The sequence below is a fragment of the Triturus cristatus genome, chromosome 1_1, assembly GCF_964204655.1.
Source record: "Triturus cristatus chromosome 1_1, aTriCri1.1, whole genome shotgun sequence".
In the NCBI taxonomy this organism is placed as follows: Eukaryota; Metazoa; Chordata; class Amphibia; order Caudata; family Salamandridae; genus Triturus; species Triturus cristatus.
In genome coordinates this window covers 43,946,362-43,974,150 of record NC_140579.1, presented here as the reverse complement: position 1 = coordinate 43,974,150, position 27,789 = coordinate 43,946,362, and the positions used below count along the sequence as shown (strand labels likewise).

The 27,789-nt window shown below is 44.3% G+C and overlaps 1 protein-coding gene across 1 annotated transcript in view; it reads right to left on the bottom strand.

Moving 5' to 3' along the window:
• The window catches only part of LOC146869315 (complement C4-like), a 529,345-nt gene that overhangs the window by 391,880 nt on the left and 109,676 nt on the right, over positions 1-27,789 (bottom strand). The window contains exon 4 of the mRNA XM_085634104.1: positions 865-1,045. Coding sequence (XP_085490230.1) covers positions 865-1,045 — 181 coding nt within the window. The remainder of the gene's footprint in view (positions 1-864; positions 1,046-27,789) is intronic.

The following is a 27,789-nucleotide window of genomic DNA, read 5'->3' as shown; positions in this document are numbered from 1 at the left end:
GTTAAAGTGGTTTGTTCATGCTGTCAAATCGGTCTGGACTGGACAGCTCGTAGCACTACACACATCAATTCAAATTCAATTAACATTGAAAAGTTGGATTGAAGGACAGAAAATGTCTCATACAAGGGCTGGTACTATCTCACCACCTGGTTTATTGTGAAGTGTAGATTCTACACGGAAATGATTCTCATAGTCTGTTTCCTGGTTCAATTTGCTGAGAAAGTAAACTTGTAAGTTCAATACTGAAAATACTGCAAAACACAAAGTTATTACTGGGCTGATCCCTTGCAGCATAAAGCCCACGCTGAGCAGCATCCTCGCCTCACGGTACAATGGCATCCTTCTCCGCATTGATGCCTGCACATGCCAGGCCATGTTTAAAGCCCGATGCAGACTTCTCTGGTCAGTGAATGAGCTTAACCCATACAGATACCAAACCATCCACTTTCCAAGTGAATTGTGACACATGAATATTAATTGTCCCTCAATCATCAGCCTATGCCAGCCTCCAGGCTGTCATATAAAATCCCAGTAGAAACATTTGATCTGTTGATCCAGAAAATAGACTCAATTTTCACCCAGAGAAATGAAAGGTAAACACAGACCTCCATGTTAGAATAATTAGAAGCAGTTTATTATGGGGAGTTGGTCAACACTTGAACCTCTGAATTGGAATAAGCAGAAAGTGCTTTAAAGGACTCTTTGTTAGTGATTATGCAGCATAAATCCTCAAAGGTTATCTGGGGGGGGGCACTGCAGCACCTCCTTCACCCCTAGTTCCAGCACCTCAGTGCCAGTAAAAAAATCATATTATAGTGATCAAAAACCCCAGAGCAAAGCATTTATTCAAAGAGAGCCACTTACCCTCCTGGGCGGGTGTGTAGATGGGCTTTTCTGTCTGGATGAACAGGTAGCCCTTCTTGGTGGAGAGCAGGATGGGAACCTTTCTGTCTTTCGGAAACACAGGGCCTGAAGCAACCAGTTGGATGTATTTTTGCTTCTTCAGAATTTCAAGTTCGCAAGTTTTCACCTGCTGGGCTGTGACCTGTGAGAGGAGAGACCAGAGACTGTCAGGTGCAGTTGACAACTGGAACCAGTGTGCTGTAGAAACTTTGCAGTTGCATCATGTCCAGAGAACTTATGCTAAGCAGATCATTCAGATTACCAAGCCTAGTAAAGCATGGCTCCGTGTAAGATAATTCACTTGGTTGCGCACCTATATGAGAATTCCGTGGAGTGGAAGACACAGTTTCATATCCGAGAGGGGTTATGCCGCTTTGTAAACGTCAGGGCTCCTCACAGTGGACAAGCCTTATTTGAGATTCTCCTCTGTATCTAGGACAACTAAGCTTCAAACCTCACCACCTCAAAAAGAGCAGCCAGTAGAGCAGTTACTGCACGGTATGGTCTTCCTCCTACGCTGGTTCCATGACACAGCAAGGACGGCAGTGGGTACAGGATGATAAAAGAGCTGCCACGTTGCTTGCAGCAAGGTTCTCCTTAGCCATGGCAACACGTCCACTGGAGGGGATAGGAAAACTCCATGGAATGGCTCAACAAATGCTTCCTCGACAGCCTGTTGTGAAAAAAACTCGGAAGCCCAGAAGGGCATTTTTCAAAGATTTCGGATGTGGAGTGGCAGGTTGGGATATGGGGGATCTTTAGCATGCTACTCTAACGGGCAGAAGGGGTGGAGCAAAAGGAACCGTTACACCCTATTTAAGAACGGCATTTCCTAATGGTCTGCAACATGCAAAGAGATTTATAGGGGGTGTTCTAACGGATTTAGTAAACAATATCGTATTGTAGTGGAGACAGGGTTTTATGTACACACATTGCTATGTTAGCATAAGCACTTTAGAAGATAAACGCCATCTTGCCACTTTGCTGCTTTTGCACACAACACTACAGGTAACTGTTATTACAAGTAAAACTGCTTGCTTGCTTTTTCTTCACATAAGAATGGTCTGTTGTTCACATCCCTAGACGTGCCCCGCGACCTTAGTCTGAACACTGTGTGCAGAAGCCGTCAAGGTCAAATAACAATGTATGCTGTTGAATTCAGGTTGATCGGCCCACGCTCTAGACAGAACAAGCACACAGCTGCAAATATCTGAAACTCGGGTGCCTTTAATATTGCATTTGCATGCATGATTCAGACACTTGGAGAAAACCTTTCCAGACACAGAGAGCAGAGCTGATCCTGTGATGTGATTCACCTAAGCTGATCTTTGAGGTATGGGGTTCCCCATTCAAACCTAGGGACCTTCTATTAGTTTATACAACTAGTTTACTAGCCAAGGGAGGGTGGTTCACAAGGTATTATAGGACCTGTTTTCCACTATCATTTTTAATATGATTCCTCCCTTCATTTTCTATGGAATTGTAACAATGTCCGGACCGTGTTGATCCTGAACACGTTTGATCAAGCTGCAAACACCTTACCCCAGTTATCACAATCAGCTACATCTGGGACTAAGTCTTTCTGCAAACTAATGGTGAGGATCTTGTGTTTTTTCACAGGAGTAGAATTCGGAAAACCTGCTTTCAGCTGGTCATATTTCTCAGCAAGCCAATAAGGCATTTTGTCCTTATTCTGGGGGCGCTTGCCCATTACTGAATTAACCATGACGGGACTAATAGTAATCCCAGCCGTGCCAGCTGGTTGCGCCGCAACCCCAGCTGCCCCCACCTGGACATTGCGTGAAACGCATTGCACTAAAGCCCTATGTACCGTAATTAGGGCGGTATGGAGTTGACGTAACTCATCCAGCGGGGCTAGCAAATATCGTGGATGTGGTGTGAACCCGGCCAAGACTGGCCAAGTGGCCCCTGGAATAGACAAGGGACCTAACCGAACTGGTGTAATGGTGGGGGGGAGGGCGACATTGAACCAAATACGATGCTGCCAAGCAGAAATAGGAATCTCCTGCGTCCTATATGGCGTGTAATTAGCTGGAACAGCCGTAGAAGTGTATGCGTGAAACGTCTTATCATCCGCATTCACCTCCGGAAAAGTAACCCAAGAGTAAAACAGCTCATAGGGGAATGATGCATCGGCACTCACTACAAATATAATAGACATCCCATCGTCAGGCACCCCGAACAGCGTCAAATGACACCTGAGAGGTGCGCAACTATGCACTGCAATAGCGACTTCAGCCATAAGGACGCAGAGAAGAAAAAACAATCTATATTAACCCATAGCATAAAAAGGATAATTATTGAAAAAGAAAACCTTTTTAATTGTCAAGCTTGAATGAACCCATAAATAAACTATATAAGTAGGTTTAAACCATCACTCCTGTCAACCGGAAACAAGAGTGAGGGTGTTGAGGACAAAAATAAGCACTACTAAGGCGTCTCAATCATAAGACCAAAACGATAGGTGCACCATGTTGCGGGGATTCTGCTCATGCACAGAACTATGAAAAGGAAACCAGGACCCAAGTGAATTGTGGTGTACCAAAAAACTCACCTCAGTACCCAGAACCCCTATCCGACTAGCATCAGTGTCTCATTCGTTCTCCGTATCATCTCGAAGCTACCAATGATTAGACAACCCAGAATAAGCGACTTAGAGTACTCTCAGCAATGGTGGGAATCAGAAACACTTTTTCGTTATTATTCTCATATCAGTCCACAACAAGAGTAATCAGAGACACGGAAAAGTTTAAAATGTTTATTTTTAACTACGTGCTCTAAGGTGCAGTACTTGGGCCAACATAAGCAGACAAATGATAAAAAACTAAACCGTCAGCATTGTTACAATACCATAGAAAATGAAGGGAGAAATCATATTACAAATGATAGTGGAAAACAACCACCCTCCCTTCGCTAGTAAGCTAGTTTTATGAAACTAATAGAAGGTCTCTAGGCTTGAATGGGGAACCCCATACCGTAAATATCAGCTTAGGTGAATCACATCACAGGATCAGCTCTGCTCTCTGTGTCTGGAAAGATTTTCTCCAAGTGTCTGTATCATGCATGCAAATGCAATATTAAAGGCACCCGAGTTTCAGATATTTGCAGCTGTGTGCGTGTTATGGCTAGAGCATGGGCCGATCAACCTGAATTCAAAAGCATACATTGTTATTTGACAGTGACGGCTTCTGCACACAGTGTTCAGACTAAGGTCGCGGTGCACGTCTAGGGATGTGAACAATAGACAGTTCTCATGTGAAGAAAAAGCAATAAAGCAGTTTTACTTGTAATAACAGCTACCTGCACTGTCGTGTGCAAAAGCTGCAAAGTGGCAAGATGGCGTTTTACATCTAAAGCGCTTATGCTAACATAGCAATGTGTGCACATAGAACCCCGTCTCCACTACAGTTCCATAGTATTCAAGCATCTGGTAGCGCAGATGGATCAGCCGGGGCTGGCTCAGCCGGGGCTGGCTGTCGTGTCGCAAAGATCGTACAGCCATTGCGGAGCAAACAAATCAACAGCAGCACACCAGCAGACAAGGCGAGAATTAACGGAAGCCCGCCGAAGACGCTGGAAAAAATAGAATGAAAAAATGCCAGTATCACACAAAATATTGTTTGGAACGAGGTCACAAGGCCAGAGCCCACAACTTTGAAATAATGCACCGAGCCAGTTGTTGACGAGGCATTGAATATAGTGTGAATCAGTGCACCGAAATGAAGTGGGAGATCAGTATTTAAAAGAGCATGCACCTCAGTGCGGGTGTTAGCCATGTGAAGGACAAATGTTTCATGGGAGGAAGTCAGGGCGACCTTTTTGAGACAATACAGCCCTTATTCTGCTCATCTTGTTGAACCCTGCTTTCAAGGTTGGTATGGAAGGCCAGATGGATACATCCAGTCTCACATGCGGGGGTGGGAAAAGGACATTCTTACAGCAGACTACTCGTTGAGAGACAGTTACAATGTACGGAATCCCTTCTAGCATCCCGCAGCATGCCTCATTATTTAAAAGCAAATATCTACCGTTTGCTAATAACGTGAAAGTGTGTGTGATCGCTGGCACAGGATTTCCCTTCAAAATGCAAGCTAAATTTGGGGCGTGAACGTTGCATGCATCATGCAATTGGATGTTCCTACAGACTACTGAGTGATCAGGTGTGGAAGTGCATTCCTCTCCTTTTAAATAAACCTCTTTACCCTCTCTCAGGCACCTGTATGTAAATGGGAGTGACCAAACTTCATGCAGGAAAGCGGTACCCAATGGTTCATATCTGCTTAAGGCATAGTGTTTCATACATGAACTGAACTTAAAGAATGCAATGGTAGAGTGATTAATTACATTGATAAGCCACACAGCTGAGTTTGATTCGGCCACAGAGAATGGCAAAGTGTTCAACTTTTCAATATGCAATAATGAGTATGTCGCATCCTTCATGGACATGAACTGTTGTTTATTAGTCAGATTAAACGGCAGGAATAAAGATGATGTGTTCATGTAGCTTCTGCACACAGTGTTCAGACTAAGGTCGCGAGGCACGTCTAGGGATGTGAACAACAGACCGTTCTCATGTGAAGAAAAAGCAAGCAAGCAGTTTTACTTGTAATAACAGCTACCTGTAGTGTCGTTTGCAAAAGTGGCAAGATGGCGTTTAACTTCTAAAGCGCTTATGCTAACATAGCAATGTGTGTACATAAAACCCTGTATCCACTACACCCTCCCTTGATCGGACCACGAACAGAATATGGAAGCAATGTAGGAACGCAGAGTTCAAGTTCATATATTGCCAATCCATATAATTGGTAGCGAAATTTGGAAAAAATTTGTTGGGAAAAAGTTAAAATTAAACATGTAGTTTTGGGTTATCGACATTTGAACTCTCATTGTCGAACCTGCACGGAGCAAAATACCCACAGTTCTGCCCTGGTAGATAGTCTTGTGAGAAAAAGGTTTAAAACAACATTTGACATCTCCAATGGCTTTTATAGCCATACATGTCCTCTGTTAGCAGTCAATGGACATCCTTTACTTTAGGTGGCAAACAAAAACAGTTTAAAAGATTAGCCATGGGCTACAAAAACAGTCCTGGTGTCTTTGCCGCGCGTGTAGTCTCTCTGTTGGAGAGCATTGACCATGATGCGTACTCGTATGTTGATGATATCTATCTCACAGACGACGAATTATGGCCGCATCTGTGACGCGTTGACCGCATCATTGTTATGTTTGCGGACTTCGGTTACAAATTTAACTTTGCAAAATCACACATTGCAGAGTATACTGTGTTGTTTTTGGGCTATGAACTCAACAACGAAGGTCGAGGTTTAGCACCTAACTTCCTGGAGAAATGCACGTGTTTGCGCGCTCCGACTACTCTGAAAAAACTACAATCGTTGCTGGGTTTTTTGAATTTCGGGCGTACTTACATTCCCGATTATGCCCAGCGTATCAAGCCGCTATATGCCTTGGTACAACCTACTTTTTCCAAATCGAGCTGGCTGCCAGAACATTCAGCTATCCTGCAATCTTTGCATGCAGATCTTCTAGCTTCTAAATACTTACTGACGCATGATAACCACACAAACCTGGTAATAAGAATTGTGCCTGGCGCAGTGGGTTTCACGTACTTAACATTCAATGAGGGAGAAACAGTCCCTATTGCTTACAAGTCACACCTGTACACTTCGGCTGAAATGCACTTTTCCACTGTCGAAAAGGTTTTGACTGCAGTGCAGATGGCGATTCTGAAAGAGAGAGCGCTGTCGCAAGGGACACGCATGTTGGTTGTCACACCGTATCCTGCCCTAGAGGCAGTGACAAAAGCCAGTGTACCAAATTCTAAAGCTTTGCATCCACGTTGGCTACAATGGGCCACTTCTTTGACGTCTCCGGATGTCACTTTCATCTTTGATGCCTCGTTGCAGACTCAGAAGTATTTATAGTATGAATTTGTTCATCCAGCTCCACTGTCCTTGCGCCCGCCTGAGGATTACCATTGTATCATTTACACTGACAGTTCGGCGCAACCGGCGACGGAATCTAAGCATGCTTATTCAGCGGCCTGCGCAATAGTGGCTGGTATTTTCGTAAATGGTGAATTCAAGTCTGATGTCGTGCACACGCAGACATTGGGTGATTGTACCACCCAGTTGGCAGAGCTTCGTGCTCTGGTGCTTGCACTGGAGTTTGCTGATCCTCGAGTGACTACTCTTGTAGTGAGTGACTCTTTTCACTGTGTTCAGTCTTACAACGACAATTTATTCTTTTGGTCTCAGAATAAGTATCGTGATTCCAAAGGTAGCACAATCAAACATAAAATGCTTTGGGTTCGAGTTGCAGAACTTAAACAACGTCTGCCGCTCGTGAATGTAATTCACACTCTTGGCCACCAGCGCGTCTGGGTACACACTGTTGGCAACAGTTTAGCTGACGAAGCAGCGAAAACAGCAGTGGCAACATATCGAGTAGCAGCAGTTACAAGATCCAAAAGAAAGATTGATGATGACATCTTGGCAGCAATTGCTGCAACAGAGAAGGGTGATAATTACCATTGTGGTTTCCCTTCTAAATGCTCTTATCAATTAAGTCCTGATAAAGTTCCCTATGTGAGAATTAACGACGTTGGTGACAGATTGATTCCCAACATGGACAGCAGACTTTCCTTGATAACAGCAGCTCACGGAGGTATGGCTTCTGCCCATGCCGGCGTTTCAGCGACTGTTACTATCTTACAACAACGTTACTGGTGGCGCGGATTGTATAAACAGACTCGTGCTTATGTCCTTAATTGTGACATTTGCCAGCAGATTAAACATTCGACTGCTGCGCGTCCACCTCAAACACAGTTGTACATATCTAATAAACCACTTGGGTGTGTTTATTTGGATCACTGCGGTCCTTTCTCCTCTGATACTGCATATAGGTATATCTTAGTTGCAGTGGATTCGTGCACACGTTTTCTTGGGGTCTGGCCACAACGGAGTGCTGATGCTCGAACTGTCATCAGGGATTTGCGTGTCTTTGTGGGAAGTTTTGCATGTGGTACCCTCCATTCAGACGAGGGTCCAGCGTTCGCCTCTTAGGTGTACAAGGATGCCATGAGATCTTTGGGAGTCCAAGTCAAATTTTCGTCTCCATACCGGCCTCTGGGCAATAGTGTTGTGGAGCGAATGAACAGTGACTTAAAGCAATCCCTGACAGCTAGGATTTTAGGTACTGGCAAGAACTGGTTGGCCCTTTTGTATAGCATTCGACGTGCACTTAATAATCTCCCTAAAAGGTCTCTGGGTGGGCGGACCCCATACGAAATGCTCTTTGGCATAAATATGTTTGTCCCGGACCTTGATGGTCTAGACATGTCAGCGTCGGCCGCACACTTTGATGTAGATGATCATTCTGCTGAATCTACAAGAGTCTCGAGACAGTCTTGCAAAGGAACACTTGCCCTCCACAACTGATGCTGCACTTCAGATTCCGGTAGTTGGCTGGCTACCTCGAGTTGGTGACCTGGTCTGTGAGAAGGTGGAGAACAAGAAGGAGTTCGGCCCCTCTTATCGTGCACTGGTTCCAGTGCTTGGCGTGCAGGGTACAAGAACAGTCATTTTACCTCCACGTCCTGGTCGCAAGGATAACAGGTACATCTCCATTGACAATATCAAACTACAACGAGTGGCCGATTCTTCTTAGTATGACACCAGCGGTCTCTTGTCCAGCAATGCTGAGAAATTCTGTTTTGGCTCCGGCAAATACCAACAGGCCTGACGTTGCCGTCAAGATGCATACAGTTACTAATCCTTTATTGCCTCCATCGGCTGGTGGTCCAGTTGAAGATACTGAGTATACTTATCCCACAGATGTGTCGTTGCCTGGTTTACAATCAAGTGCAGTTGACCAGTCACGTTTTTCATTTGACACTAACTCTACAACATCGAATGCCCCATCAAAAATTTCTATTTTTGCTGTTTGGTTTAAAAGACATTTTTGAATTCTCCCTTGGACTTACATTGGCTGGGGCTCATATTTTTTTTTTTGTTTATGTCGACTGGATTTGTGGTTGTATTTTTCCGTCTGGTAAACTAAAGGATCTGCAATTAGATTAATTGATGGAACTTTGGCACCCCACTCCTCATCACACATCATGAAGAGGGACCAGACTTTTGTTAATATTACTGCCTGGCCTGTGTTAGATGGGATTGTATGGGATGCTGTAAAATTTCAAATTCATGGTCCAACAGAGGTGATTAATGTCCCCAATGTACTTCGTGTTTCTATGGGGGATGTTGTGAAACAAAACATACGCTCTGATGATTGGGATGTCCAAGCCGTCGAGGCTCTTTTTTCTGATTTGAAATATTATTCTGCTTTTGATGCTGAATATTTATATTTAGACAAAGTAAATTATGGAGAATTGTTTTCTTACCAACACTATGGCAATCATTTCCTGCATAAAACGAATACATTTAGAAATGTCATTAATTATACGCAATGGGAACATTGTCCAGCACTGGTTGAAGGCAGCTCCAAAACTCTAGTGAAAACATTTACATATTTTTCTGATTTTAGTGTATCGAAACCGGAAGCCTTTTATTTTAAAATGACTGCTGAATCAGCTTCCAAAGTTAGACTGACCCACACTAAATTACTGTATTCAAAGTCCTTTATGGATGAATTAGCTATAGGGGACTATGAGCTGTGGAAAGATACCATTGATCTTAAATCTGCTTGGGGTTCTAAAGCATGGCAGGTACAAGGCACAGCAGCACTGCATCGTGCATGCCTTATTCCTAACCACCCGTTGTTTTTGAATTCTACTATTTTTCAGACCACCTGCTTTGGATTGGCTACTTCTAAAAAGGTGAATTCCCCTTCTATTCCTGATCTGGGCACTTATCCAACATGGGATAATCACACAGATCTGTCCCTTGATGAATTGCAGTCATTCATTACTAATACATCCTTCAATGTTTTTCTACCCTGGATCATCAAGGATGGTTATTATGACAGAAAAGTTCAGATTCTTGTCAGCATCGTTTTCTGGGTCTGCTCCCCGGTTAGACTCAGGTTAGGGTGGTTCCCCGATTTGAATCTTCCCATTCGGTCACTATCTATTCCTTAGGTAAATTATGTCAAAACTGGCTGCAACACTCCACCTTGGCCTCTGTTAAACTTCATTTGTCAAAATTAAATGACAAAGTAAATCTGAATGATTTTGTTAAGGGCCCTGTGGGTGGCAGGTCTAAAAGATGGGTGTATGCTGTTTCCAACGAAGTTTGGAAATTATCTCAAACTGAAGCTGCTTCTAGATTAAGAGCTATCGATCAAGCAAATTTGAAAAAAGTGCTTGCTGTGATTCATAATAGCATTAACACCCTTTCTTCCAGAATTTACACACTAGATAATATTATTTCATCTGTTGTGGATATTATACAGGATGATATGTCTGTTTTATATCATGGTCAAAATCAATTGCGTTCTATAATGCAGTTTGCATGGACTTTTTAAACATTGAAGGCTGGGAAAGTTCCCTGGGACTACATGAACAAATCATCTTTATTCCTGCCGTTTAATCTGACTGATAAACAACAGTTCATGTCCATGAAGGATGCAACATACTCATTATTGCATATTGAAAAGTTGGAACCTTTACCATTCTCTGTAGCCAATTCGAAATCAGCTGTGTGGCTTATCCATGGATTAATCACTCTACTATTTCCATTGTTTAAGTTCAGTTCATGTATGAAACACTATGCCTTAGGCAGATACGAACCATTGGGTATCGCTTTCCTGCATGAAGTTTGGTCACTCCCATTTACATACAGGGGCCTGAGAGAGGGTAAAGAGGTTTATTTAAATGGAGAGTGTTGGACTTGGCCCTTCTGGCAGGTTCACCCCTAAACTTTTTGCTTTTACGGGTGACCTGGTGGTAGTGATTTTTGGTTTCTGCGCACTTTACCGCTGTGTCCCAGGGTAAAGTGCATGCGTGTAGTGAGGTAGGCCTGCCCTCCCATAGGAATGCATGGGGAATGTATGTGTCCCTGGTAGTTCCTGATGCGTGGGATGTGCAGGGTCGAGTCTGGTATGTGCGGACTCGTGTGATGAAATGCTGCGCGATGATGTGTGCGGCGTGCATGTACCTAGGATGGAAGTGCCACTTCTAGAAGTGGGCACTTCTGTGTGCAGTGTGTAATGTGTGCCTTGTCTGGCGATTGGCTGGCGGAGGTCATGTGACGGGCTAGGGAATCCCCAGAGTCAGGAGGAGTCACCCAGTGGTGAATAGGGAGATCAGCAGCTAGATGGGTGGGAAGAGTACACCTGGGTCCTGAATAGGGCTGGGTTTTCCCCACACAATGCTGGCTCCACCCCCTGTGGTGCGACTGATGACCCTGGCCTGTTCTCTGAATAGGGAGAGGGGCTGAGCAAAACAAAGTGCTCAGGAACCAGTTGTAACTGGTTCGCCCCTTCCCTGCACCTTGAGACAAAGGTGTTCTGTGTATAAGAAGGGGCTGTGACCCCATGAAAAATGTTCTCTTCCCGGATCCTGCCTGAGGGGGCTGCTGCTGTTGCTGGGCCAGAGGACCGCCACTTGGACTACCTCCCTGCCTGGAGGCCCAGTGAGCTGGCTCTGGGCCCAGCCTTGCCCCCCCTGCCTTGCTGCATACAGAGGAGGACTTTGCTGGACTTTCGTTATTCTCCCCTAAGCGCTGGGAGCGCTTCATTTGCATCTCTAAGCGCCTGGAAGCACTGGACTGGCCTTTAGCGCTGAAAGCGCTTTCACTTTGTCCCTTAGCGCTTGGAGCGCGTTATTTCTGAAAGCCGGTGCCCACCCGGCGTTTGCCCCGTCTTTGCCGATCCTGCCAGGGACATTGCCGCCCATATCGAGTGCCCACCTCGATTTATTGCCTTTTCAAAAGAGCCGGTGCCCACCCGGCATTTCCCCGCGAAACCGGAAGCCAGGCAGCCTCGGTGAAGACGTGGGCGGGACTGCAAACACAGGAAGCGGACGGGAGCCTACCCCGCGCTCCTGTACTGAAAGCAGGAAGTAAAAGTCGTGGCGGTGGACAACGAGCTGGGGAATCCCTGCGTTGCCACGGAACGACGAGGAAGTGACCGGGGCTTCCGTGAGCCGAGGGAGCCCCGCACGGTTGCCGCCAGGGAGAAGAGCCCGTCGACCGCAGGAGTCCCCAGAGAGCAGCCCGGTAAGTGGTGAAGGGCTGGGGGACTCCGTGCGGGTATTAGGTGCCGGTCCCAGACCTGTCTATGCCCTAGAGTCTAAGAGGCTCCAACAAGCGGGGGCATTTTCTTGGTCAGAGCGCCTTGCGCGCTCCAACGAGCGGGGGCATTTCCTTGGTCAAAGCGCCCTGCGCGCTCCAACGTACGGGGGCATTGTTCCTCCTGTTAAGAGCGGCCCGGGAAGGCAGCGGGCCACTCCAACGTTGCCCCCACATTTGTTAACGAGCCAGAGAGGCTCCACCAGGCCATATTTGTTTGTTCACGAGCCAGAGAGGCTCCAACAGGTCATATTTGTTTGTTAATGGGCCCAGGGAGGGCTCAAGAGGCACGCCAGTGCCAGGTTCCTTTCCCCAGCTGCCCAGCACTTAGTGGGCAGCTGCCACGTTTAGGTTGTGCCCCTGTGCGCATTGGCCTGCGCAGCCTGCGCAGTCCAGCCCTGACTTTGTGGACGAAGGGCGTTTGAGCCCCTGAAAGGCCAGGTTGGTCTGGGGACAGTTGCTGTGTTGTGCCCTCACCTAGGGTACCTGATCATTGTTACCTGTGTACTTTTGCGCCTGCGCAATGCCTTTACGCTGGTTTTATGTCTAGCTGTACCTATGCGTAGGAGAGGGTTTTTCCTAGTATAGGTTATGCTGATGTGTTCATGGTGCCCTGCGTAATATTCTCCTAAGGTGGTTAGGGTTGCGTAGGTGGTACTTACCTGTTACCAGTAGTTACTGGTTGTGTGCTACATGTGTTATTTTGCGCTACAGTAATTTTATATCCTATGTTCTAAGTACTAAGTTCTAAAAGTGCTAATTCCTGACAGTGGTCCCTGTGGCCCTGTCCCCTGTACATATAATCCCTTGTAAAATTCTGCACGTGCCAGTTGGCACAGTGTAAATTGTGTGAATATTATCTAATGTGTTTTGGTATAATACAAAGGCTATTTTTATATATAACCTTGTGTGGAGTTTCCTTTGTGGTGGGCCTTGGGTGTTGTTGCTGGGTGTGCGCGCAAACGCTTTACACATTGCCTCCGGGATAAGCCGGACTGCTCGTGCCAAGCTACCAAGGGGGTGAGCAGGGGTTATCTTTGGAGTGTAACTCCCCAGCCCTGACTAGAGTGGTGGTTTCTGCCTGGCTTTCGCGCAAGCCCTAGCCAACCAGAAATCCCATTTCTAACAGAGAGGAATGCACTTCCACACCTGATCACTCAGTAGTCTGTAGGAACATCCAATTGCATGGCGCATGCAACGTTCACGCCCCAAATTTAGCTTGCATTTTGAAGGGAAATCCTGTGCCAGCGATCACACCCACTTTCACGTTATTAGCAAACGGTAGTTATTTGCTTTTAAATAATGAGGCATGCTGCGGGATGCTAGTAGGGATTCCGTACATTGTAACTGTCTCTCAACGAGTAGTCTGTTATAAGAATGTCCTTTTCCCAACCCCATATGGGAGACTGGATGTATCCATCTGCCCGTCTATACCAACCTTGAATGCAGAGTTCAACAAGATGAGCAGAATAAGGGCTCTATTGTCTCAAAAAGAAGTCGCCCTGACTTCGTCCCGTGAAACATTTGTCCTTCACATGGCTAACACCCGCACTGAGGTGCATGCTCTTTTAAATACTGATCTCCCACTTCATTTCGGTGCTCTGATTCACACTATATTCAATGCCTCGTCAACAACTGGCTTGGTGCATTTTTTCAAAGTTGTGGGCTCCGGCCTTGTGACCTCGTTCCAAACAATATTTGGTGTGATACCGGCATTTTTTCATTCTATTTTTTCCAGCGTCTTCGGCGGGCTTCCGTTAATTCTCGCCTTGACTGCTGGTGTGCTGCTGTTGATTTGTTTGCTCCGCAATGGCTGTACAATCTTTGCCACAAGACAGCCGGCCCCGGCTGCTTCAACTTCGCAACCGGATGCTTGAATACTATGGAACACTACCATTGGCCACTTTGAGCGTAGCCTATGGATTGTCCTTCCGGTTTTCATATTTTACTTGCGTGCAACCTGTTTTCCATTGCCTCGATTGTCCATTCAAATGGGCTCTGGATTTGTGCCTTTCGAACACGTCGTCTCCTGCCCCGGATTATGATCGACTAATGAGTCCCTTAGTGGCTCATGAGTTGGCTTGTTCTGGTATCGGGATTATGGCCTGTAGAGCGGCGCACAGAATCCTAGGGAATTGGGATATATATGCTGCAGCCCATGACTTCCTGACGCAAAGTTATCTTGAAGAACATGCAAGTTGTCCTCTGATGGTGCTAGAGGCTCCGGTTGTCGAAGAACATGTATGTTCGTTTACTTTACTTGACTGGATGGCTGATTCATTTACTGAACATTACAATGACTTCCTCTTGGAGGCAGTTGCAACATATTGTGCCTAGACATTGATGGATTAAATTGGCAGTTATCCATCTTCCACACGTCGTAATCCAGATTTTTTAATTTTTTACTCCACAATGGGCTGTATACCGCCCCTGAGAGATGTTTTAATTTTTCCTTTTTCCCAACAATTTTTTTTGAACTTTCACTACCAATTATATGGATTGGCAATATATGGACTTGGTTTTGTCTCACTCGAACTTGAACTCTGCGTTCCTACATTGCTTCCATATTCTGTTCATGGTCCGATCATGGGAGGGTGTAGTGGAGACGGGGTTTTGTGTACACACATTGCTATGTTAGCATAAGTGCTTTAGAAGTTAAACGCCATCTTGCCACTTTGCTGCTTTTGCACACGACACTACAGGTAGCTGTTCTTACAAGTAAAACTGCTTGCTTGCTTTTTCTTTACATGAGAATGGTTTGTTGTTCATATCCCTAGACGTGCCCCGCGACCCTAGTCTGAACACTGTGTGCAGAAGCCGTCAAGGTCAAATAACAATGTATGCTGTTGAATTCAGAGTGATCGGCCCACGCTTTAGACACAACAAGCACACAGCTGCAAATATCCGAAACTTGGGTGCCTTTAATATTGCATTTGCATGCATGATTCAGACACTTGGAGAAAACCTTTCCAGACACAGAGAGCAGAGCTGATCCTGTGATGTGATTCACCTAAGCTGATCTTTGAGGTATGGGGTTCCCCATTCAAACCTAGAGACCTTCTGTTAGTTTATAAAATTAGTTTACTAGCCAAGGGCCGGTGGTTCACATGTTTTACACTATCATTTTTAATATGATTTCTCCCTTCATTTTCTATGGAATTGTAACAATGCTGATGGTTTTATTTCTAATCATTTGTCTATTTATGTTAGCCAAAGTACTGCACCTTAGAGCACGTAGTTAAAAATAAACATTTTAAACTTTTCCATGTCTCTGATTACTCTTGTTGTGGACTGATATGAGAATAATAATGAAAAGGTGTTTCTGATTCCCACCATTCTTGAGAGTACTCTAAGTCGCTTGTTCTGGGTTGTCCAATCATTGGTAGCTTCGAGATGATACAGAGAACAAATGAGACACTGATGCGAGTCGGATAGGGGTTCTGGGTACTGAGGTGAGTTTTTTGGTACACCACAATTCACTGAGGTCTTGGTTTCCTCTGCATAGTTCTGTGTATGAGCAGAATCCCCGCAACAGTATGACACAAATATTGTGTCAAAAATATTGTTTACCAAAATATTGTGTCCCGATAAGTATAATGTTAAGTATAAAAATATCGGAAATAAAATATATTTTGTAATACTAATATTGTCCAAAGACATACCTCCTCAGTCTCCGCAGCTACTTTTTTGTAATCTATCTATCTATCTATCTATCTATCTATCTATCTATCTATCTATCTATCTATCTATCTATCTATATATATATATATATATAGATATTATCTACTGACGGTCGCCAGTAGATAGTTATAGTTAGGACCGTGTTTCCATAGGAAATCCGCAACATTCTATTTGGAATAACTTTTGCGTCGATTGACGAATCCTCGCGAAATTTTCAAAATAGGTGGGGCGCTCCGCTCCGCTCCTTCCCTGAAAGTCTCGGGGGGATTCGTCAAGCGGGGGCTGAGAAAAAGGGGGGGTCCCAAAACGCGTTTTCCCCATGCATTTTCCCATAGGACCTTTAGTCCGCGCTACAGCCCGAACGGCTGAACAGAAAACCTTGAAATTTGGCAGAGAGGTAGTCCTCAGGTCAGGGATGTGCCTTTTGCAGGTCTGGTGTAAATCTGTTCAGTATTTTCTGAGAAAATAGCATTTAAAAGCATATATATATCTATAGGCGCGCACCGTGCGCGTACAGTAAGCGCACCCTGCCGTGCACGAGCGCAATTCTGATTGGTTGTTAGATCTTAGTAAACATTCAAATCGGTCGAAACCAGGAAGTGTCGGCGGCCATTTTGTCTCTCGCAGTCCGAGGGAGGTGAAAAATAAAGGTGGAGAACATGAAAAGGGGGCAGGGTGGACAGTTCCTGACCCCCTAGCCATTGTCAGGGTGTCCCCAAAGCACCCCCAAGGGCCATAAATGTTTTTAATATTTTTACGAAAAATCGCGGAGTGCGCTTACCGTGCGCGCACGGTAGAAACGTGAAAATTACGCGAACGGCGTAAAGTGGGTGCGCGAAGCGCACCGTGCGCGCACGGTACGCGCACGTTGAAAAACCTTAAAAAAAAAAAACAATAATAATAAATACATAACTTAGCATTTAAAAAACCGTACAAATTCACTGAAAAAACCATAGGTTTCACACACGTTATAGTTAGGAATTAGCATTTTAAAAACCTTGCAAATTCACTTAATAAACCATAGGTTTCACACATGTTATAGTTAGCTGGACATTTCCCTCGTAAAAAACCAATGAAATTCCCCCGTTATAGTTAGTAAAGGGAACTATAACTCACGCGACCGCAATCCACTGCTGATGACGTCAGATATTACATCACTGTATTTATTCACTTATTTACCCATTTTTCTTTCCTTTAACCTTTAGCTATACATATTTAATAAATATTTATTTTACAGAAAGACACATATGTCATCAGTGATGTAATATCTGACGTCATCAGCAGTGGATTGCGGTCGCGTGAGTTATAGTTCCCTTTACTAACTATAACGGGGGAATTTCATTGGTTTTTTACGAGGGAAATGTCCAGCTAACTATAACATGTGTGAAACCTATGGTTTTTTCAGTGAATATATATATATATATATATATATATATATATATATATATATATATATATATATATATATATATATATATATTCACTGAAAAAACCATAGGTTTCACACATGTTATAGTTAGCGGAAATTTTACTGATAAAAAACCAATGAAATTCCCCCGTTATAGTTAGTGCAGGCAACTATAACTCACGCGACCGCAATCCTCTGCTGATGCTAATACTGTATTTAGACACTTATTTGCCCATGTCTTCTTCCATACATTTTTAGCTATACATATATTACAAATATTTTTTTTTCATAAACACACATATGTCATCAGCAGAAGATTGCGGTCGCGTGAGTTATAGTTGCCTGCACTAACTATAACGGGGGAATTTCATTGGTTTTTTATCAGTAAAATTTCCGCTAACTATAACATGTGTGAAACCTATGTTTTTTTCAGTGAATTTGCAAGGTTTTTTAAATGCTAATTCCTAACTATAACGTGTGTGAAACCTATGGTTTTTTCAGTGAATTTGTACGGTTTTTTAAATGCTAAGTTACTTTACGCCATTCGTGGCGTGCGCGCCCACTTAACGCAGTTCGTTCCGTGCGCGCACAGTGCGCTTCGCGCACCGTGCGCGCACAGTGAGCACGCGGTGCGCTTCGCGCACCGCGCGCCCACTTTACGCAGTTAGTGCCGTGCACGCACGGTGGGCACGCGGTGCGCTACGCGCACCGCGTGCCCACGTTACGCTAGATGGGCCATGTACGCACGATGCGCTTCGCGCACCGTGCGCACATGGAGGACATATGATGCACTTCGTTTTGAAAGGTAATATTTTAATTTTTCGTATATTTTATAAGCCATGCACAAATGGTGCCCTTCGGGCACCATTTGCACACGGGGTGGAGAGAGTGTGGATAATTTTTTTTTTTATTATTTTTTTGTTAAATATTTTAGTTTATCTTAAAAGTAATAAGCCATGCACAATTGGTGCCCTTCGGGGACCAATTGCCCACGGGGTGGAGAGAGTGTGGATAATTATTTTTTTTTAATAATTTTTTACCGTACGCGTACGGTAAGCGTAATCGGCGAAATTACCGAAAAAATTAAAATTCCGTTTTTGGCCTTGGGGGATCTTTGGGGACTCCCTCAACATGGCTATGTGTGTGGGAGTTGTCTAAACAGCCCCTTTACATGTTTTTGGGCTTTATATTTTAAAAATCACTCTCAGTGCGAGAGAGAAAATGGCGGCCGCCGCTTCCTGGTTTCGGCCGATTCGAATGTTTACTAAGATCTAAGAGCCAATCAGAATCGCGCTCGCGCACGCCACCGTACGCGTACGGTAAGCGTACCGTAAGCGCACCGTAAGCTGGCTCAGATATATATATTGATTTAAAGGCTATTTTCTCAGAATCTACTGAACAGATTTACACCAAACCTACAAAAGGCACTTCCTTGACCTGAGGACTACCTCTCTGCCAAATTTCTAGTAATTCTGTTCAGCCGTTCGGGCTGTAGCCCTGTCTAAAGGTCCTATGGAAAAATGCATGGGAAAAACGCGTTTTGGGACCCCCCTTTTATCTCAGTTCCCGCTTGACGAATCCCCCCGAGACTTTCAGGGTAGGAGCGGAGCGTAGCGCCCCACCTATTTTGAAAAATTTGCGAGGATATATATATATAGTTTAAGGTAGTAAATCTTAAATATTTTAGTATATAACATCAGTATAATGAAAACTGCATAAATTCCACCAATACCTACCACTATTGATAAATATTTACTATTCCCACTCCAGTCAGCTCAACGCTAAGGATAGTGCTGGGCTTCAGAGGGGTTAAATTTACTATTCCCTCTGCAGTCCAAGCAATACTAGGGAAAGTGTTAGATTTAGTAGGGGTTCTATTTACTATTCTCACTTATTTGAATATCTCTGATATAAACATTATTAATTAACATTGAATATCCCTATTAATTTAGACAACGTGTTACACTTTTAATATAAACATTATTAATTAACATTAAATAAACATACTTATTAACAAAATAAAAAACAATTAAGCAGTTTACACAATTAATAATCAATAAAATAATTATCAATTAAAAATAATTATTTACTATTTTAATAATAATTCTTTAGTATTTTAAAAGTAATTGTAATCACTTACAATTGACAACATTTATTAAAATAATTATTTAATTATTACTTAATTAAATTCCCACCCTAAACCCCTACAAACCTAGATGCCCACACTTAAAATAAACTAAAAATAAATAATTATAGCGTAATTTAAATAATTGCTAATCAATTAAATGATTATCAATTAATAATGAATTGTTAATTATTTATTGCTTTATTCAATTCCCACCCTATACTATACCCCTAACTAGAATATATAATTATTACACAATTTATATAATTATTTATCAAATAATTAATTAACAATCAATAAGCAACTTCTTATTATTACTTAACTCCCCATCCTTAACCAATACAAACTAAAATATAACTAAATAATGAATCATTACTTAATCAACTTCCCACCATATCACTCTACAACCCCAACAAAACTCTACAACACTATAAATTACTACTAACAATTAAATGCAAAATTCTAAATCACTTAAAATTACAAACTATATTTTTTTTAAACGATCTTTTTTACAACTCTATTACAGAAACCGATAATAAAAATAACAATATTCCTGAAAACTAAATTACTTACCTAAAAAACTATATTTTTGACAACAATATTTTTGCATAGTGATATTTTTTTATCATGTTATTTTATTTCCAATATTTCTGTCTCTCAATATTCACAACTTAATATTTTGTCCAAACACAATGCTAACTACGTACCCATAGCTTTCTCACTGCTCCTGCGAACCTGGGACTCTTCATATAGGACTCAAATTGGAAAAGACTGTGATGGGGAGAAGGCCTCTCAGACTCAATGAAAGAACTCTCATCAACAATATTCCGTTTGAACAGAGGGAAAGCCTAACTACCTTAAAGACTGTATGTGTTTTTGGAGAACATTGCCCATGGCGTAATGTGTGATTTAGCCCTATTATAAATTTCTGAAAAAGAAAAAAAAAGAGAAGACAAACTCTACTGATCTTTTTAGTCTATTTCCCGATTGGTTCCTAATGAAAATATTACAGGTGATGTCAAAAGCGAGATATTGTACAACCTAACCAAACTATGGAAACATAGATACAAAAATTAGATGATAGTCAGCAGCAGCTAAACCGTACTGTGCAGACTGAGCAACAACAAGCAGACGGAGATCGACAAAACTTTCAGCAAGTCTTTGAGATTCTAGTGGTGGCAGAAAAGAAACTTTATGAACCCAATGAAGTGCTGACCACTATGATTACCATTTGCCAAATCTATCCCACCATACCACCGACTATCCTCTAAATGTTTATCCATTACTCCAGCGCATGGCTCCACTACATTCCTTTACAGTTCCAAATGATTAGCCCAAAAGGCAACCTGGACGAAGAACAATATGGAAAGTATCAATGGTGTCACTGCTGCGGGATCAGTCAGAAATGGTTGACTACACAATATAGCAAATCCCAACTTGTGTATGCCTCAGACAGGAGTCCCTGAAATTTCCTATAAAAAATCCTAACCAATCTCTCAAGTAGATCCATTGATGAAAACGCCTATTATATTTTCATATAAATACTACTTCACCTGCCCAACCCACCTGTGTTAGAAACTGAGATCCTTTTTCTCTGTGTCCTTCAGCACTATCCCTTCTTATTGCCACTTACATGTTTTGCAGGATTGCAGGCTCAGGTCAGTGCGCTCCTATCAGTGGGTAAACCCCTGAGTCTTGTTTGAGAAGTGTTACCTATCTATACTATTGGGCCTCCCAATTGGTCCCCATTAATGACTGGCTACGCAGGAACAGAGGTGATCTACCAACAGGTTGGAACTCAAGCTCATTATTCCACAATCAAATGGCTTACTAAAATAACAGCGGAAACACTGCTGTGGAAGGGCACATGGTTGGCCAATCCAATAGAGGGGACTTAATAGCCCTTTCTACACTGGGAGATGTCTGAGCAGGCAGTCATATAAGGTAATTTCATGAGTTGTCTGCAGACTTCCACCTCAATGAATCATAATTGTATTGGTAACTGCAGCTAAGGCACGCCGTGGATACTCACCGAGATAAACTCATTGCAGTCCCTGAAGACAATCTCCTAGAAAGTATTGGACTCTCTTGGGAATGGAGGCATCTCAAGGTTATATAAATCCCTGGTAATCCACTCGCCGGACCTTCTACCACCTCCGGCAGATCTGGGAGCCCTTGATGATGATGAGTGGACGGAGGCTAAAATGGCAACCAGGCTGTTGACGATATCTTTGCAATTTCGACTTATTCAATTCAAATACGTTCATAAATTTTATTACTCTCCCTCTTGACTCTGGTGTATGGGGAGTGCCATCAGCCCTGGCTGCCTTCAATGTGAATCCTCGCTGGGCACATTTTATCACACTACCTAGGAATACCTGGTTATCTGAAGTGATTGGCACGCTGTGAACAGAGCCTCAGGAAATGTTGTCGGCAGACACCTGGAATTTGACCAAAACATTTTCCTTCTAGACATCATGGACAACATAGGGAGATGCCGCAGGACTCGAGCCATAGAAGCTGTGGATGATTTAGTACCAAAGAGAGATATAACGCCCCACTGGCGAGATGCCCGTGCCCCCTCCATTAGAGAATGGTCTAGTAGAATGAGTCACTTCACAAATTGGTATATAAAACTTGTGGGGTACATTAAAATATCTAATAATAACAGGATTAGGGAGTGTAGAGGAAAAGCCCTACACGGGCACTGGAGGTGGATACGTCCTCCACTCAGAATTAGTTACCAAACATAAGGATCCACCTCTTGAAGAAAAACAAAAAACCTGGGTTCAGAAAACTAGGGTAGTGAAGTGTGCGTGTCCCACAATGGTTGGACACACACTGAGTTATTTAAATACCCCTCACACACCAAGAATGACCCATGGTGTCATGCTTCATCATAGGGGTCTTCCCGCCCCGCTGCGGGACGGGGCGTGCTACGACCTGCAACTACGCGGGAGCACTGATGATAAAGTGCTATGTGTGATGCAAAAGGAGGGTCTGGGGTGAATGTAAATGTGAGTTAAAAAGGACCTGGCCCTTTAAGACAAAAACTTTAATATGTCGAGGGGGGCTGGTGCTGGTAAAAAGGTGGTGCGGAGATTCCCTACTTAATGTGTGGTTACTCCTAATACGTCAACATGTTTCGATGCGGAAGCATCTTCATCAGGACAGGGCTAAGATCCCTCCTATGTGGAAAGCGTGTACTTATGAAAACACTATTAACATAAGTGAAGATGCAACTAATAATGCATAAATATACGATACCTAATAGTATACTTGTATATTTTATGTGTATGTGAGGTTTTTGCCTCATGAACCTTGAGAACGGGTGGAGAAATGAAGGAGCCTCAATGGTGCCCTAGTACTGCTTCTAGCTCAATGTACGTCCATCCCGCGGTTCCGCTGATATTACATTAAAATATGACACTCCTGGACTCAGCTCAATTCAGCCCTTGGATAAGCCAGGAACATTGGTCTGTACTGCTCCTTAGTGGCGGCAGAATTTGCACTGGTTTTATTATGTTGATCGTAATGATAAATGGGGATGGATCTCATCGGCATTTGTCACAGGTTCACGTAATGTTTTACTTTAATGAACTAAAATCAATAAAAAGAGCAGGAAAAAAGAAAGTGACTTCCTCCAATGCATGGGATTAGAGTAGCTCACGTTGTAATTCTCTTAACATGTTGGACAGCCAATAGAGATCAAGCATCTAACTTTATGTCCCAACTACTCAAGCAGGTGTATCAAGCAAATCAAGCAAATAAAAACCTCAACCAACGATGGGCTAGTAGAGTAATACAGATATTTCAAAAAGCCATCAACATTACTGGGAAAAATTGGACCAAAGTATTAGCACTTACATTGTTTGCACTTCACAGTACGCCATTAGCCTTTACTGACTTGAGGGTGCCGTTTGTCAGACAACCATGGACTATTTTGGATCTCACCGTACCAGAATGGATAAAGGAAGATTATTTCATTTGTTGAGTATGTGCTAGCTTTACGACAGAGATTGCAAGCAATCTGGGAGATAATCGCAAACAGCCTTCAAATAGTTTCAGAGATCTAGACACTGTACTTCAATGAGGTGAGCTATTTACGACAGATTACTCCAAAAGATAAAGTGCTTGCATTTTTACATGCCTCTGACAGCAAATTACTAGCCCAATTGGATGGACTATATACGACATAACTGTAGCAGTCATACTAGTTACATTTTGTGTACCACAACAGGACCAAAACCTACCACTTTAAGTATTGAACAAAAATCTAAAGAAATTGGACTTGTAACATACAAGACAAAATGTGATGGATCCTGGACAACAACAGCAAACACTAACAACAGTGAAATGAGACACCTAGATAAGCTCATGGAAATGGTAGGACATGTTTTTCCACATATCCTTGCAAATCAACACTAGCTAGATCTATTTTTCAACATGGCACTGCAAAAAGGGTATGGCTATACCAGATATCTGAAGGACGGAGGCAAGCAACTGAGAAATAGGTGGTAACTATACTTTCTATAGACACCATAGAACCTTCTGATAGTGAGTGACTCTCTCCCATGGTGCTAGTACTCAAACTTGATGAATCTTTTTGTATTGCCTACCCTACGCCTGGAGTTGGAAAGTTGATAGAGAAAATAGGGAAAGCCGTCTATATAAGTACCATTGATCTAACCAAAAACTATTGCCAGATGCCCCTAAGACAAGATAATTGTCATGAAACAACATTATTCACCAATGAAGACTTATCTTGGCCGCAGCAGGATACGTCGGGCAGAAGACACCAAGTCCATCTCAAACCGAGAGGGAAAGAGCTGTGGACCTTCAGGCAGTGGCCGAGATAATGCAAGACAAAGATATCCTCTCGAAGGCTGGCTCGCACTCCATGAAGGAGACCGAGGGGTCGAACTCTGATTCCTCTCGTGAGGATAGTGTTACCCTGCCAATAGTTACCCCGAGGACTGCAGATGACATTATCTGAAACTGGAACATATAAATACAGTGCCTAGGAACCCCCCCCCCCCCCCACAATGGGCTGCACCCCACCAAACCGTTTCAGAGTCTAACTGGGCAGGGTCGAGAACTGTGCCTGGGCAGCTCGTGTATTGCCTGTTCTTTCTACATCTGGCCGCAACCCCTAGATGGACCACTCCTCTGGTTGGTTTGGGTTTTCTTTGGAAGCTGATGGTCTGTCTACAATTTGGGCGGCTGGATGTTGCCAGTCTGCTCCAGGACTGGGAAGTTGTTGACTGTGGGTGTTTTTCTTATGGTTTGTTTTGTTTTGTTTGCAGGAGTGGGAATGAATCCTTTGTTCGGGGTGGGATCGGCAGAGAGGCGGAAGTGGGTGGAATCTGGGAACATACACTGAAGTTCCTAATGTGGAACATAAAAGGGATAGGCTTGATGATTAAATGACATAACTTGCACAGCTATTTGAAGAGGCGGGGCATACAGGTAGCTCTACTGTAGGAGACCCACCTCCTGCATGGGCGAAGTGGAGAAACTAAGTAGAAGATGAAGAGGGCAGATTTTTGCGACCTCCTTTTCAGCCTATGCACAGGCACGTTAATTTGGATACGGGCGGGGGTCCCTTTTGAACCAGTACATGCCCTGATAGGGAGGGCAGATATGTGTTACCTACTGGGAGACTGCTCGACCGGGATGGCTGACTTAACAGCAGGGACCATGATACTAGGGGGTGATTTTAACTGTGTTACAGATATCTCATTAGACTATTCCCATCCTCCTCTCCCAAGGGCCCAGACCCACCATACAGCCACGGGGTTCTGAGACTGGAAGGAGCACTGGGGGCTGGAGGATATTTTGAGGGTACAGCACACAAAGGATAGAGAATATTCCTTTTTCTCTCCCATACATCAGTTACACACAAGACTAGATGCCTTCCTGTGCTCCCCAGACTTTAGTGGATCCATCATACATACTGAATGCCAGGGGCATATTTTTTCAGACCTCAGTCCATTATTGATGACCCACCAACCCTTGGGGACCCGCCCCTGATTCCCCTATAGAGACTCAGCAACCTGATTTTGGAGGATGTCCGCTTTAGGGAGTCCCTGGGCACTTTTATCAAAACCTTCTTTTCCACTAATGCGCATACAGCATCTGGTGGAATGGGAGGCATTTAAGGTGGTGGCACGGGGACACTGCCTGGGTCAGTTAGTTGTGGCACAGAGAGAACTCCATAGGCAGGTGGAAGAATTAGAGGACAGATTGTGCAGACTGGACAACATGCAGGGAGCGGACGCCTCCACTTTGAAACGCTTACAGGAAATGCACTTTATGGTACACTGGAAAGGTTTCGATGCCAAGATAATAAGAGATACCTTGCTAAGGTACAGAACGAGGAGAAGAACGCTGGCCACCTACTGCATAGCTCATTAGACCAGAGACCCGAAGGACAACGATCACACATGAGTGGTCTGAGCCGGGCGCATGTGTCTATGATCCAGAAGCGATTAATGCTTTATTCCGGGAATACTATGAGATGTTATATACCGCTCTTCCTCTGGTTTTGCTGATGGAGATCAGAGACTTCCTGACTCCCTTACAGCTCCGAGTACTATATAGGAGCAGGAGACACTGGAAGACCCAGTGATGTTACAATAAATCTGTGAGGCTATCACAACTAAGACCACAGGTAAAGCACCAGGACCAGATGATCTCCCTGCGGAATTTTATTCAGTTCACGCTTTCAAATTAGCACCGCACTTGATGACTCTCATTGCCGAGTCCCTGAGACCCAGTAAACTTCTTGAATCAATGCGGAACGCACTTGGATTTCTGCTTCCCAAAATGACAGTCTCAGGTGCCGGGGTGGTAGATTATTGACCACTCTCTATCCTAAACATGGATGTCAAGATACTTACTAAGGTTTTGGCGTGCCAATTGCTCCCCTATATGCGGACTCTAATACATACTGACCAAAATGGTATTATTCCGTCCGCAATACCTCATTCAATCTGCGTAGACTCTACTCTGTGTTGTAACGGTCAGAGGCATGATCTCTCACGCAGGTGGCTATTTTATCGATTGACCTGGAAAAGGCTTTTTACACAGTAGGCTAGGGCTACTTATTCGAGACCCTGATACGTATGGGTCTCGGGGAAGGTTGGGTAAAATGGGTGAAAGTCCAATATGCATGCCCCACAGCAAGAGTTAAGATGGGTCAAACAGTGTCAATCAATCAATCAATCATAGCATTTATAAAGCTCACTACATACCCGTGAGGGTCTCAAGGCGCTAGGGGGGGGGGAGGCTGCTACTGTTCGAAGAGCCAGGTCTTGAGAAGTCTCCTGAAGGTTACGAGGTCTTCGGTCTGCTGCAGGTGGATGGGGAGGGTGTTCCATGTCTTGGCCACGAGGTGGGAGAATGATCTGCAGCCGGCGGTCACTCTTCGGATGTGGGGGGCGGTGGCGAGGGAGTGGTCTGCGGAGCGGAACTGGCGGGTGGGGGTGTAGAGGCTGAGTCGGCTGTTGAGGTATGTTAGTCCGGTGTTGTGGTGTGCCTTGTGTGCGTGGGTGAGGAGCTTGAAGGTTATCCTCTTGTTGATGGGGAGCCAGTGCAGGTCTCTCAAGTGGGGTGTGATGTGGCTGCGGCGAAGGGATGTCGAGGATCAGGCGTGCGGACGCGTTCTGGATGAGTTGGAGCTGTTTCATGAGTTTGGCCGGGGCTCCTGTGTAGAGTGCGTTTCTGTAGTCCAGTCTACTGCTGACGAGGGCCTGGGTGACAGTCCTTCTAGTTTCGGTGGGGATCCAGTTGAAGATCCTGTGAAGCATGCAGAGGGTGTTGAAGCAGGAGGAGGAGACGGCGTTGACATGCTTCATCATGGAAAGGGTGGAGTCGAGGATGACCCCCTAGGTTATGTGCGTGGTCGGTGGATGTAGGGGGTGCTCCTAGTGCAGTCGGCCACCAGGAGTTGTCCCAGGCCGAGGGGGTGGATCCGAGTATGAGGACCTCCGTCTTGTCTGAGTTCAGCTTCAGTTGGCTATTTCTCATTCAGTCGGCGACGGCCTTCATTCCTTTGTGGCGGTTGGTTTTGGCGGTGTGGGGGTCTTTGGTGAGGGAGAGGATCAGCTGGGTATTGTTGGCGTAGGAAATGATGTTGAGGTCGTGCGACGTGGGCTAGCGGTGCCATGTAGACATTGAACAACGTTGGGCTGAGGGATGAGCCTTGGGGTACGCCGCAGATGATCTCGGTGGCTTCAGAGCGGAAGGGGGGGAGGCGGACGCTCTGTGTTCTGCCGGAGAGGAAGGAGGTGGTCCAGTCCAGGGCCTTCTCTTGGATTCCGGCGTCGTGGAGGCATGTTCGCAGTGTGGGGTGGCAGACCGTGTTGAAGGCGGCTGACAGG